Source organism: Pithys albifrons, chromosome Z (assembly GCF_047495875.1).
Source record: "Pithys albifrons albifrons isolate INPA30051 chromosome Z, PitAlb_v1, whole genome shotgun sequence".
In the NCBI taxonomy this organism is placed as follows: Eukaryota; Metazoa; Chordata; class Aves; order Passeriformes; family Thamnophilidae; genus Pithys; species Pithys albifrons.
The window spans coordinates 71270411-71286024 of record NC_092497.1 but is presented as its reverse complement, the minus strand read 5'-3'; the positions used below and the strand labels follow the sequence as shown (position 1 = coordinate 71286024).

General features: G+C 38.5%; 1 protein-coding gene across 1 annotated transcript in view; it reads right to left on the bottom strand.

Moving 5' to 3' along the window:
• The window catches only part of ADAMTSL1 (ADAMTS like 1), a 419662-nt gene that overhangs the window by 90327 nt on the left and 313721 nt on the right, over nucleotides 1-15614 (bottom strand). Inside the window, exons 10-11 of the mRNA XM_071581576.1 lie at nucleotides 9319-9430; nucleotides 8580-8718 (exon numbers count right to left, since the gene is read on the bottom strand). Coding sequence (XP_071437677.1) covers nucleotides 8580-8718; nucleotides 9319-9430 — 251 coding nt within the window. The remainder of the gene's footprint in view (nucleotides 1-8579; nucleotides 8719-9318; nucleotides 9431-15614) is intronic.

Here is a 15614-nt window from a genome sequence, read left to right as displayed (position 1 = left end):
AATTTCATATTTTGTCTGCACTTTTTATAAATTCTGATTTAGATTAACTGTGTTGTCTCCCAATTATCAGGCATATCTAGTAATACAAAACAGATGATTTCAGAGCACCTCATCACTTTCATCAAAGCCACCTGGAGATTTGGATGGGGCAGGTGGGCAGAATGATTGAAGAGTGAATACCAACCACATTAAAATAAAAAGTATACCCCTACTCAAGTTATGGGGAGATGAAACTAAATGACAGGAAAAAAGGTGGGATTTGTGAGTCCTTTACAAATGAGAAGTGTTAGATATGCTGCAAGAGGGAAGGAACAAAGACGGGGAAAGGGAGTTCACATAAAAAGGCTGTAAGCATGCAAAGGAGTCTTGGCAGGCTAAGGTTAAAGGGGTTTCTTCTCCTTTCAGTCAACAGGACATTTATGTGCATAATGTCCAGGACAATAGACCAGATCTCATTGTATTTTCACAGCAAGAAGTCAGTACCAGGTCAGCACTGGAATTTTCCATCTAAAGCATGGGAAGCAACTGGAGCCCTGGAAGTGTGTGATGGGGACTAGACAATTCCTTCTAAGATTAGCAGCTTCTGCAGTCACAGGAACACTCTGCATTAGGGCACACATTTGCATTTTCAGAGAGCTGTCTTTCCCCACAAAAATCTGAAAATCTAGAAGAGGTAGTTCTGGCACTGGGAAACTTTGGAAAGAACAGATGGGTCATTCAGAGTATGGTCAGCAAACAAGTCTTTTCAGGCTTAGCTTCATGGGTAAATGCTTGAAGAAGTTAGATAAATTGAGTACTAGTATTTTAAGAAGATGGAAAGGAACTTTTTCTGAGGCATTTTTGCCCATGCTTATAGGAATCTACTGTTTTCCTGACTCTTCTACCACTGCTGCTGAAGTTCCACTCTGAGACCTTTTGCATTTTCAAGCTCATAAACTTGTGAAAAGTGGTTGGAAAAAAACATTAATTTACCAAGTTCAAAAGTGAAATAATTACACTATAAAAGCATCTACTGCCTAAGAAAGAAACGAAATATTCTCATTCATTGCAGTGAAAATTATTTTCTTTCTAATAAACATGACCTGTATACATAACCAGGTCTACACATTTTAGAATGTGTAATTCCTAAGACCATTCAGCTAGAAATAACAATACCACATCCAAATACTGTTATGAATGTGAAATAACATTTACAAAACACTAGATTAGTATTTCATTGGAAAGGTTTGTCCTTCAAAGAATTTTGCATATATAAATTGCACTTCTGTGAACAGAATTGAGCTCCACAAGTTACTGACACTGTCCTTGTGCATATGTGAGGAGCTGCCAAAGGCTCTCATTCTGTAACTGCAAGACAATGATTCACAGCAACATAGTCACAAGAACCCCCAATAATATGCAATAGCTTAATTTATGACATTTTAAAAAATTGGCTTAAAGATACAACAGAAGAGCAGATGGTCATTCTATCATTAATGACAACTGCATCTTTTCTAGGTAGTCTTGTGTGTGTTCCAGAAAAAAAAAACCCAGACTAAGCGAACACTTTAAAAAAAATCTTAGTGATAACTTTGGTGAATCCTTTCTGTTTGACTAGAGAAAGTGGTAATTCTATGAATCTACTATCATACTCCTATAAAAAAAGATGGAAGAGATCTACTTTATGAGCTTTTTTTACTGTACTTTGCCCAGCCAATGCAAAGGGGACAGTGTGCTAAGTAAAGAGAGGAAATAATAATTCCTTCACTGAAATATGTGTGAGTAGCTAACAGAACTCATTCACAAAATACCTAGAGCTTTGGCAGGAGCAGAAGCACAAGGGAAATTATTTTGTAGAGCTGTTGTGCCTCATATGTCTGAAGCCTCCCATGCCTTTCAGATCAAAAAGTCCTGTCATATAGTCTGCCAATTGCTTTGTTATCCTCCTGAGTGCTGGCAGCGTCAGCTCAGTTGCCCTTCCAAGGGACAAGTATGGCTGGAGTGGGAGCTGCAAATGCCAGAGCAACCAGCTCTGCCACCTCTGCAAGTGTTCAGTTTTCCTTGGGATGACTCTCTGCATCTGCATTCCTTGAAAGTCATGTTTGGTGTTCTTTTACCCAATTGCTCCTTTTTCTTCTTAAGCTATCCCCTTTAGCTCAGATGACAAGTGGGAGTGCTTTTCTACTGTACCCCCTGATGATTCCCTCTCTGTCAAGGTGCCAGTTCTTGCTACCTCCCTCTCCTGCATGCTGACAGGTCTCAGGTTGGACACCTGGTGAGCCAAGCAGGGGAATGCATTCTAGAACTGGGAAATAAGCCATCACAGACAAAAGACATCTCCCCCAAAGAAGCGTCAGAGTGGTGTGGCCCTGCACAGGGACAATGTGCTGAGGCCAGGAGTGGGTAGAGACACCTGCTGATGCTGTGATGATGTCCTGTGCTCTGCTGTGCCAATGCCCAGTCTTTGTAGGACACTCACACGCCTTTGGCTCACAGCCTTCTTTTCTGCTGAGGTCTCTGTTTTCCTGGTGGTCTATTCACAGGGCTACAGCTGCAGGGCGGCCCATGCTCCCAGGTGGCTGGAGTTATTACACCACTTTCCTGATGGGGACTCAAACAGCACAGACTTAAGCCTTCACTGAAATATTTCAGATGTGAGAGTAAATGATCTGCATGGCAGGGAGTGTGCCATCTAAGTAATGATTTGGAGTATGATGAAGATATTATTAGCAATGAGCAAATGACAATAAAATGTTGAAGTAGCTTAAGATGGCTGCAGACTCATTAAGTGAAAGGAGACACTGGAAATACATGGAAAAGTTCACCACAGAAAACAACAGTTTAGCATTTGAACCAGCATCTCCATGAGACCCGTGATTATCACTGGACAGAAAAGAGGATTTTGTGAAAAGGACTCCACTTTAACACTAAAATCCAGCCCAGTGCTTTCTGAAGATGCCACACTGTGGCATTATCTCCTTGAGCTACAAAAACATTTTCTGTGTTGAGAAACAGTTATCAAGGCCCTCAAGAGATGGTATCCATTAATGCTTCCCATGTGTTATTCTGTAAAACTATTACTATTTCCATTCAGAGCTGGGGTAGGATGACATTTGAAGTAACACCACAGGTACAGGCAACATTGCTTTCTGAATGCCTACTTTTCCAGAAAGTGAGTATGATAAATCTCAGTTACACTACCAGTGAGTTACATTTGTGGTTTCTGGAGCACCACACTTAATCCTGATATATGGATAGTATTCAGATAATTTCATCACATTATCAACATGAATCTCAAAGATTTACCATGTACTTTGTCTTTATATATTCTTTCATATGGTCTTAGTACTCTACAGATTGGGAAAAGCCAATGTCCCCTACCTAAACACTTTAAAATGAAATGTCAGTGAATACTTAGAAAAAACTACTTACAAATGAAAAGGACTGCTGAAAAAGCTATCCTTGTGTGTAAACCTCCAGAAAAACCTCTCGCTTTAAACATGTCTGTTCAGCACAACAGTATCTTACTTTTATAAAAAATGACTTGTTCAAGGTGAAGAGATTTCAAATTCTAAGCAACATATGGCTTAACTATCATTGCCATAGGCTGCTAAAACCTGACCTTGTCAAAGTGCTTGAAACAGGCATTATCAATCAGAAGCAGAAGCAGTGCCTTCCTGTAGCATGACTGCAATGCTTTTAAACATCTTCATTTTTTATTCCGTTTAATATTTCATGATGGTTTGTATGAGCAGTGTTTGATATAAAGTTGGAAATGAGCATGTATTTTGCACTACTAAATGTTAAGAAGTGAATATTCAGTGAAAAATCACTGTAAATTACTATCTACTTCCTGCAGTTGTGGTCTCTTCTAGGACTTAGAATAATTTTCTTGTAATTTGATATTGGGCAGACAGGTACTAGTATTTGATGCACAAAGCAGTACATGATATACTTTCCTATCTTAGTGACTGTCATGTGATGCATCCGGGCAGCTCTTTTCTGCCTTTTTCTGGGTTTCTTTAACATGAATTGTCCCCCTAGAGCTGAATTTGCTCTGCTATTCACTCACATGTTTTAACAGCTTGACAAATGCTTCCTGGCCCACCCTTCCTGCCTGCTCTGACAAGACAATCTTGCAGCTTAATTTAAGTAAATTTTGCCTTGCCCTAAACTTCTAGGTTTTGACTACTTGTTTTGAGAAGAAATTTTCCTGTTAAGGAATAGGAAGTATTCACTGCTCATATTTATCCTGTTCTTGAACTCAGGTGACCCTGATAATGACTACCAGAACATTATCACTGCTATCAATTCCTTCTCCATCTGCAACTCCTGTATCTTAAGACATAAGTATTGTCTTCTCTAATGAAATGTATCACTATATTCAATTCAGCCTTCCTGAAAATTTACCCTGTGGTTCTTTTCCTATTTCTCTGAATTGGGCTTGGCCTCCTAAATGACTACTTCCCACACTCTTTAGCATAAATAATGCACCACTTTAGTTCTTTTCTCCAGCAACCTTAGTAGTTCCTTGCTAAATTCTGAACTGTTCAAAAATCACCCTTCATGTGGAATGACTGATGCTTGTTGACTGTGCTGTCACATATGCAAGCAACACACCCTTTGGTGATACCAGTCTCACTTTTCCAGTACATACAACTTCAACCATGCTGGTTGAAAAGTTTTGTTCTGCCTTCTGATTTTTCAGCTAAATGTCTTGTCTTCCCCTGAAATGACTATTTCTTGCTGTCTTTAGAGTCATACATAGGCATGTGATTGGCTGTGGAAACTGAGACTAGATCCATCAACCAGAGGTAACCAATCTTCAGAAAGCACTGCAAGGCAGAAAAGCTTTCTCATCCTCTCTGCAACAAAAGAACTTAGGTAAAAGCACAAATCCACAGAAATGACCATTTGCCAGAGGCATAGGTCAAGAAAGGGCATAGTCATGACTAGTGTGCAACACCCATGCAAAAAGCTGGGATGTTGTCAAAAAGTTTGGGGTCAGTGGTAACTATGGGATATTTTATGTGAATAACTATTCAAAATAAAGTTTACATCCCTCATATATCCTAGTCAAGGGCAATAACAATAAATGAGTCATTTTCTGTGACATCCCTCTCATTACCACAGATCTATGGCTGCTAGTGTGTAAAGCAGAAAATACAGCACCCCATTTCAGGAAATACCACCACTCCAGTTTTGCTTATCTTCCAGAAAAAATGTAATGAAAATCAGAACACAGCACTGCTTACATATTTAAATTATAATTGTTATCTAATATAATACCTTTAGAGAAACTGATGACAACAAAAAAAGTATGTATTTGGCAATTTCCTGCTTCAACTGTTAATTTGAAATACAGTAAGGAGATCTCTGTAACTGATTAAGAGGATACTCTATACTATAAATCATGCATATTTACTCATTACTACGTCCTTTTCTTTTGAAATATTTAAGTTATCATGCACATATCTTGCACCAGGAAATTATACTCACTTTCACATCACCGAGTGTACTGAAGACTTCTCACTACTTAAGAATCACTCTGAATGGCCGTGATACCCTGGTGTCTTTTGTATACCTCTACTTGTACTGCAGTGCTCTTGCTAGATAAGCTGAAAATAAACAACTAAAAAGTACGATTTTATTGAAATTTAAATTTCTTTTTGCTGATGCCCTCCTCTGCCACCAGTCCATATGGATAGTTAAATGAGAATGCCAAGACAAAAACTTTGATGAGTAGGAAGAGGAGTTTGGCATTTTGCTGGAGGATTTCATAAACTGTGGTTAACTGAGAGTTTCTTCAGATCCCTCAGTGCTGAAAGTCTTTCTTGAACTAGAGATTTCTCTCCAAACTTTTCACAGGTATTAACATTACTTCTAGTGGGAGGCTTACAGATCAAACTCTAGGCAAACTCCAGGAGTTAAAAAGAACCCTATATGCTAGAAGCTTGCTATATGAATTTTTTAGACAGTTATCTCATAAGTAAGGGTTCTAAATTGCCTTTAGAAATCTTTATACACCATTGAAATCTTCTGGTAAAAGCACAAGTAGAGCTTGTGTGGCTCAGAAACCTCCATATTAGCATGCAGTAGCAACAGACAAAAAAATAGGGGAGATAGGTAAAAATGCAAACCAGCACATTTGTGAATGCCACCTAAAAGCTGAAGTCTAGAAATACTACTGAGAGTATCCTGGTGAGTAAGTGAATAATGAGAGGGGCAATAGTCTTTCACATTTGTAAAGATTGCTTTGTGGAGGAATTCTTTTGAATTATGCAAAAAATGGTATCCTCTGCTTATAGCACCTCAGAGTTGTCCTAAGTGAGTGTTTAGCACACCCAGTCAAATCTAAACAAACTTTTTCTCTAAGCAGAAAAAAAACTTCCAGTCTTCTTTCATTGAAGGATACCAGACTGGAGGATATTGATGAAAGCCAAAAAATCCTCCCCTAAAGCCTCCAGTCTGTGAAGATTGGGTAGTTAAAAGATTTGCGATTAATTAAATATGTGAAATATTAATGCTGGATTTGTGATATAGAGGGAGAGTGGACTAGGTTGAACTGGGTGCTATTTACATCAGTAGATATTACATATATAGACACATATTTGCCAGTCAAGGGCAGGCCATTGTAAAATATTGATGGACTGTAAATAAACAGGGTTTTTTTTCATCTATGTAAGGCATGAGCCATATCCCAAAATGGGTTGATGAGAGAGGCTGTATAGGCACTGATAATATGTAGGGATGAAAAGACACTCAGTGTCATGAAATGTCATGTATCCTGCAAGACATTAATTACTGGTTTTATGTAGGTGAACAGTAAATGTGGCCACCTTTACCTGGAAAATAGGGATGTATAAATTACGTATGTTTGATAAATAATCAGGCACATACTTCTCCTCCTCTGAGCATTTGAGAAACTGGGTTTGCAGAAAGAAAATTGGTTTCATTTTCCATGTTCATTGAGCCTAAGCTTTTTCCTACTCATGATGCCAGCAATACTGCTAATTATTGCCATAATAAGCACATTAAAGTAAAACACTTCTATGCACTAAGCCTAAAGAGCCAACTAATTGCAGGATCACACAATATTCCTGGTATTCATTTAAACTTTTCTTTCAGTCTACCCTTTGTTGAAAATTTTAATATAAGTTCCCCTGCAATGAACCCTCTCAAGGTTTATTCAGTGCCACTGTGTTCTTCCACGATTATGTTCTGTGGCACTCACTGACTCATCATAGGAACAGACAGCAACCACTAATCAGCAATGCCTCACTGGAACTGGAATTTTTGCCAGGAAAAATTAATATCTTCATTTTATACTGGCAGAGCATAGTGGCTCCTACACAGCAAAGACATGCAGAGCCAAGATGCCCTTCTCACTCAAGTTTCTGACCCCATAGTTCTGCTTTACCTATCCTCTTCCTGACTGCAACAAAAAAAATTGGGAATCCAGAAGCTACCACAGATTTCCTCTGGTTTTCTGTCTGGATTGTTGATTCCTGAATTCTTTACCAAGGCACTTTTGAAAATAATCATTTGCAGTTTAGCATTCAATAAAGATGTTTCCAAAAAGCCAGTTCCTCTCTGTTACAGCTCATACTATGGGATGGTATAGCTGTACTTCTAAACAACACTCCCTCCCCTCAGAGTCTTTATATGAACAACTTTGCCTTGTTATGTCTCATATAAAACAAAACCTGCTTTTTGACATTTGCCTAGCTGTCATTTTTTTTTCTTTCTTTCCTCTCATGTACCATGCAGTAGAAAATGTAATTTCAAATCATTGGAAAAAGTATGAAAAACATCCGTAGTACAAATTCCAGAGGCAAATGACATATTTGACACAGAGCTGTATTTTTAAAAAATATCAGCTTATAATTAAAAATATTAAATAAAGCAACTGCCTAAAATTACTTTCTCATTGGTACTGTGAGAGGCGAATCTAAAAGATAGGTTCAATATTAAGAACCATCTGGATGCAGTCCTGTGCAATGTGCTCTTGGATCAGACATCTGGTCTAGAAATCAGACCAGATGACCCACTCTGGTCCCTTCAAACCTGATCTATTCTGTGATTCTGTCGGGTAGCAGAGAGGAGAGTTTTGTGAAGGGCAAAAAATATTGATAATTAGAACAAATCCCCTCATTACATTCTTACAAGCTGCCATAACTGCAAGTAAGTTTTTTATTAAGGAGAAAATGTTAAAAAATCTGCATAAAAATAATTTCTTCTAATTATGATTACAATAATTTTCCAACAACATTTTTACTGAAGAAGAATTTCCCCCATGTCACTAAGTTAAGAGATGTGTTGATCATGGGGATGGTACATTGAACAAATTGTTTTATCATACTTTATAATGATTAATGAGTCAAAACACATTCTGAAGGGAAGAAACAATCATTTCAAATCAGTCCTTGCAACATGAAGGTGCTGAACAGAGGTGTTCTCCTACAGAGGGCATTCTCAGGATGAGAAAGAGGCTGAATTATATAGGATAAATGAAACTGTGATCAATAGGCACAGAATATTTTCCTACTTTATTTCACTCCTTTAGACCTCAGCCTCTTTTAAAATTAAAGCTGACTCACCTTGCAGGACAAGGATCCAGATTACACTCTTGAAGTTTTGGCTTTGGCTTGATATTTTCAGGATAATAGTGACAGTATTGATCTGCCACTACCCGGTTGCTTCTCAGATCAAAACACTCAGCAGATGTCAGTTGATAACCTGCAATTCAGAGTGGAATAAATAGTATGAGATGCGGTGTTCTTCCTGTCTCTCTCTGACATGCATCTAAGTTCTAGTTTGGTAAAAAGCAAACTAGTTCCTTTTTGCTTCAGTGCTTTTGGACATGACAGCTGTTGTTTCAGAGACCAAATTGAAAACAACTATGTAAATTACATGTAGCAGGAAACAAAAGATAACCAGGATGGTCAAACAAAATTTGAGAAGCCTAGAACAAAAACGAAAAATCAAAGGCTGAGGTTTTTTGGTCACCAAGACTCATGCCCTCTGTTTCAGTACAGACAGGGGTCAAAAGGAGACATCTTGTGATTCTAAAGCAGGCCCAAATCCCATCAGCCCTTATTTGACAACTGTAGCATTAAATACAGACATGTGGATGTCAAGAAGTACTTTATGAATAGAATTTGGCAGAATGCCAGTAAACTACAGCCTACTATCACATTGGTGTATCCCTCTCTTCATTTAGTTGTAACTATTTTCATTTTCACATTTTGCCCATTTTAAAGGTCCAATATCCAGGGCAGGAGTTGGGTCAGGTCCTATATGCAAATGACTTTCTGGAATACCGTGGTAATTCATTACCTCCTCCACAGGATGCTGAACAAGGAAAAAAATCGGTTTCCCTCCAACGGTGAATGATAGGCTGATAGAAGATGAACTGAACTGAACTGTCAGCAGCACCAGCATAATGAATCTGAAAAAGAGGTAACATTGAAGAGTGAACTTGATGTAAATAGTGGGAAGAAGTATTCTTCCACGTGCATCTTGCAGATATATCTTGCAACTATATGAAATACTAGACATACTTTGCAATAGGAAAATGAAATACACAAAACAAATCACAGATTTGTAGCAAAATCTTGATCAGAAGGCACGGTCAAATAAATTTCCAAGCATAACCAGTGACCATTCTGAGCCCATGTTCTGAAATAATGAGTGCAAATGCGTGGTTAGCACTCCTGAATAATTTTACAGATAAAAGGATATGGACTAACTTTTACCACATCAGAAAATTACCTATTACTATCTGCTGCCCCTGACACATGAACATAGACTTTAGATCTCTAATATTCCCCAAAACCATTCTAAGACTAGGTATAATATATTGATAGTACAGAGCAAAAAATGTGAGACTCTGCTGTGAGAAATACATAAACAGCATAAAAATTTTACTTCAAAATTTATTTTTTCCTGAGGTGAGGTCTTTTTTTCATTCTTCTTTGTGGTACTGTCATTATTATAAATCTGTCCTTCTGTTTATTTTGCTTGTAAAACTGCTTCTTTCAGTCATAGCAGAGGATTCTTGGCAGGAGCTAAGAGCATGTTTGGAAAAACATCTTTAGAAACTACAAGTACTGCCAACTTTAAGGCCACCTGAGCTTAAAAGCTTTTATACCTCCAGTACTATATGTGCTGTAAGAATTTCCTACATAAACAAGAATTTGTACTGCCAGGAGTGCAATAAAAAGACCTTCACACTGCTAAAGCAGCACCACTTGCATCTAGCCCTGGAAAAAATCCTTCCCATTTGATATCTGTGCTGTTCAATCCAGTTATGAGGACTTCAAAATCTCCGCAGGGTTTCACTTGTTCTTGTCTCTAAGGCTCTGCATGAACAGCTGGCAAGACAAGAAAAAAAATGCTGCTAGTAAAAACTTTTCCTATTTGATTATTTGTCACAGGACATAGCACCTCAGTATTCCTTGAGCACCTCTGCATCAGTGACATGATGGTATCACAGTAGAGAAAACTGCTAAATCATAACTAGAAAAGAGGGATCCTTCTCCAAGACAGTAGCCCCAGCAATCCTTCCTGTTCTTGTTATCAGACAGCTCAAAGTATTTCACTGCTCTCTGCTTTTTTTTTTTTCTTTCCTCCTCTCATGTTTTGAACAAGTTTCCCAGTTTTGGAAACACTGTTTTTCAAACTGACTTTCCTTTTCTCTGTTTCCAAACACCAAGAGACACTGCCAAACAGTGGTCTGTGAAACAGCAGGAGAATACGACAAATAAAGATGAACTGTCTAGTTTGGATTGTTTGTTTTGTTTTCCCTGTAGTAGGACAGATTACAAACCACAGTATATCTTGAAGAGCAGGAGGAGGGCAAAATGTTGATGAGAGTAAGAGGTCTGGTCCACTGAGACTAAAGCTGCCCTTTTCTAATTAAGTAGTGACATAAATTCCCAAAAGGAAAAAAAAACCCAACAAACCAGCTGTAGCAATACTGTTGTTTTAGCAAATGAGAGGCTTCTTGAAGAGATTAATATTAGAGTCTCTGTGTCCAAAACAGGGTATCTACTTCCCTGTGAGGAGGTGCTGCTTTAATTACACAGTTCAGGAGGGTCTTTCTGGGCTCATGAAAGCCTCAAACACTCCTGGGAAAAATCTTTTGTTGTGCTGGAAGACATTTGGGGTGGTCTCTGATGTGAATGTGCAGAAAAGGCTTTCAGTAGAGAGAATTCTGGTCTTGCTCTTTGTTTTTTAATGATCATCAGTGATTACTAAATTCAGAAGATATACTTCGTAGTACAGTATGTAGTGAATCATGAAGTACAGACCCAGAGCTCACACAAAGCCTACTATAAAAGGAAGGAGAGGTAAAAAGAGTTTACATTTTTAAATAGTAATAAAATCAGGAAAAGAGAAATGTTCCTCTCTCTGCAGACTATTCCTGCTCATCTTCAGAGTTATCTGTCTGTTTTGACACAGAGAAAAGACAGATGTGCATCTTTCCCACCCTAACATAGGAATCATTTTTATAGCCATGATAACAACATAGGTGGGAAAGAATTACGATGACCCACAGCCATAAGCTAAAATTATACAAACCAAGCAAATGAAAGAAACAGACAGAATATTGTTTGGGTTTTTTTTTAAAGACGTACTGTAAGCCAAAGAGGAACAATGTATGGTGATTCAACACAGCAAAAATTTCTTTTTGATTTTCTTTAACACTTTGTTAAAGCTAAAATCTTTATCCAGGAAAAAGCATCAGTGGCTGCTTGAGCCCTGGAAAACTCAGAGTGAAACTTGATTGCTAAATGCTGTAAGAAATGTCCTGGTTTGGCTGCACAGGGTCAAGTCCCACACATTGAAATACTGAGCTAGTTACTGAGCTAGAAAAAAATAGTGATGGATCATTATATTTGCAAATAAAATCCTATCTGAATTTATTAATAGCAAAAGGCAGAAGCCCTCAGATCTTGCAGAGCACTCAGCCCTGCATTTGTGTTTTGCACAAATAGATCATTCTTGACTTCCTCTAGATTTCAGGGGAATTTGGAGCATTCCCAACAACAGAGTAGCCCTTGCCACTTTGTGAGACTCAAGAGGTTGTACAAGTCATGTAAGGAGTGGGTTAAAACTAGAGTCCTCAGAATATCCACTGTATAGCTTACAGTCACTATCATCAGAAGTATCTTTTTTTCTTGTAGAAAGACCTTGGAAAAAAATTATCCCTGTTTTTTAAATTAATTTTGTAAATGACTGTCTGGGATGGTGCAATACAGGCACAAGCTCTTGCTCTGGGGAAGTTTGGAATTGATAAAATGCAGCTTTGGTTTGAGGGACAACCACAGTAAGTGGAAGAAAAACAAGATAATAGAAATTTGAGCACAAAAAGTGTGTAATCTTCTGGAGTTATTCTGATTATTCTGACGTATCTGTGAATGAGAGACTGTAACATCTGACTTCATTTTTTCATTTTGTTCCTTTTCCAACAGTCCAAAATTATATTTGTTGATATAAAACCAAGCAACCAAACAAGCAAAGGTCCTGAAAGCTCAACCTTTTTTTGCTTGATTGTGGCAGAATATGCCTGAACCATTTGATTCTGTTCACTGAAGAACAGATGAACTGCCCTACAAAACTACAGTACGTTTACTTGGACAGTTTTGAAATTTAATCATCAGTTTATAAAAAGCAGTCATAATCAAGTAATTATTAATGTTATTTGTACAATTAAGCCATGAAAAGTTTATTCAAAAAGATATTCTCATTCTATACAGTTGCAGGGGAGTGGGGGTGGAGGAAGGAGGAAAGACACCATTTCTTTCTTTTGTGTGTTTGTTTGTATGTCCCAAACTGGGGACAGAGAGACCCAATTATTACTTCATATCACAGAATCACAGAATAATTAATGTTAGAAACATCTCCAGGATTATGGAGTCCAAACTTTGACAGAACAGCACCATGTCAGCTAGACTATGCACTAAATACACTGCTCAGCCATTTCTGGAACACTGCTAGGAATGGTGACTCCACCACCATCTTGGGCAGCCCATTCCAATGCTCAACCACCCTTTCAGTGAAGAAGTTCTTCTGGATGGCCAACCTGAACCTCCCCTGGTGCAGCTTGAGGCCATTTCCTTGTGTCCTGTCAAAAGTTACTTAAGAGAAAAGCGTGACCCCCACCTCACTACAGCCTCTTTTCAGGTAGTTGAAGAGAGTGCTAAGGTCTCCCTTGAGCCTTTTCTTCTCCAGACTAAATGATCCTCGCTCCCTCAACTGCCCTCATATGACCTACTGTCCTGGGTTTAGTTAAGCCTAGATTTAGGCTTTGATTTTTAGAGCAGGCCTTGAATTATCTGCTGACTTGAGCTGGGTCAGGCCAGCTGACATCTCACTTCTGCTGGCCAATGGTATTCCATACCATACTCTGACATCATTTCAAGTATAAAAGAATGGGGAGGAGGAGCTTCTGTCTCTTTCTCATCATAGCTGCAGTACTAGGAGAACATGCTGCTGCTGTTCTGCTGAAATTAGGCCTCACTGCCACCCCACAACTATGTTGTCTTGAGAAGTAAACATTTTATTGTTAGTTTTTCTCCTCTCTTGCCAAGTGACTCTTGAGAGGTGTCTTTTGGGGTGTGTTGTGGCTGAGGTGGTGGAGTCGATATTATTGAGTGAGCAGCCAAGAGTGGAGTTACTGTTGTTTCTTTTTACCTTTGTATATGTGTGTTATATTATAGTTTGCTTTTAATTTTCCCTTTTCGTGTAAATATATATCCAAGTTTCTGTTTCAAGTTTAAGTTTCCAGTTTTTTTTTCCATTTTCATTTAGCCAAGGGAGGAGGGAGGCTACACTGTTTACGTTGAATACTTGGGATTTTGCCAAGCTTTCAAATGAAAACACCTACTCTCTAGGCCCTTCGACAGTTTTGTTGCCCTCCGGGTATGTGCCCCAACAACAATCTTACCTGGTATGTACACAATTTTATCTTGTGTACTATGATCCAGCTCCATGCTACCATGCTTACTAGAAAAGTTCTAATGGATTTTTCCACATTATTATTACAAATGCTTTCTGCAAGTTCTGAATCCCAAATCACTAGGTTGATATTAATGAGAAATTAATGTTGAAGTCTTCCTAGTAGCACACAAAGAAACTGGAATAATGGTGTGGAGAGCTATCCTCCTCTGGCATATGTAATTTTGTGCTTTTCATGTAAGTAAAAAAAGCCTGGTTAGTTTGTTAATCTTGAATGCTTCAATTCTGCTGTTTGTATGTAGTAATATTTTACACTGAAAAAGCAAGAGGATGTACAAGAGATTTGTTGCTGTTAATAATTTGTTCATGGACCAGAAATAGAAGCCCGACATTGTCATGGGAAAATAACTTTACAAACTTCTTTAAAATAACATTAAAATTATAAAAAATATAAACAATGAGAGATAGTGAAGGCTTTCAAGCATATGTTCTAAGACAGGAATACACCATAACTCCTGAGTTTGCCTTTTAACTCCCTCAGAATGCTGAAAGGAGCTCTGCCTTTGAGCTCTGCAGAACATGTCTAGTGTTCACTTCTGCAGTCATGTCCCCTGATTGTGATAGTCCTGTGTTGGATCAGCTTGGCTTGTCTTTCTTATGTCTTGCCTGTTGCTTCCCAATTTGGCTTCTAAATCAGCCAGAGAAATCACTGTAAAATTACATTATCATTGATGTATGTACTTTACAAAGCACTGAATTGAACTTGCTCACCACACCCCTATCTGGGATTAATCAATGTTCCTTTAGATGATGAGGATGTTAAAAAGCCTTCACATAATTCTCTCACAAGGTGAAAAGAAGAAGCTAGATGGTTTAAATCTTTTATCAAATTCCATTATTCTCCCCAAAGGAAGAACCAAAGAGAAAATCAGTGCAATGGATTAGCTAGGATAGCTGGCAACAATGGAGCCTGCAGTATCAATCCTAACAGTTAATAATGTGCATAGAATTCACTATAAAGTGCAACAAACATAGGAGTTTCTCAAATGAGAAGACCAAAGTCATGCCACTAAAGTCAATCCCAAATGCACCAAAACCACACCTGCTGCATCTGTGCTGTGTATGTATGGATGTATGGCCAAACTTCGCGAACGAAGATTTGGGAAGGGCTGTCCCCACGTGGGTGTGCCCTTCCAGCCTGTGCAGTGGATTTTAGGTGAGGCTCAGCGTGCACAGAACTGGCCCCACTGTTTAAGTCCTGAGGTTCATCTGCCACGGCCGAGTGAGCTTGGACAGTGCCAGTGAAGTCCTCAGGACTAGAACCTACAGCACCCGGCATTTCCCAGGAGGTCTCCCATCCAAGTACTAATCCGGGGCTGACCCTGCTTAGCTTCCGAGATCTGACGGGATCGGATGTCAGGGTGCTGTGAATACCACCCATAATATCCCACTCATCCAGGGAAAAGACCATTTCACCACCATTGACGTGCTCCCAGGTTAAGAGAATTCACCTTTGAGCAAGCCACCTTAACCCTCAGTGCAGAATATTTCTTAACCTTAATTTAATAATGGCAACACCTAAGAAATCCATGTAAAAAAAAAAGAATTCTAAGGTGATTGATACTGCACAAAAATAAAATTAACAAATTAAAAGGGTAATGTTTGCTATA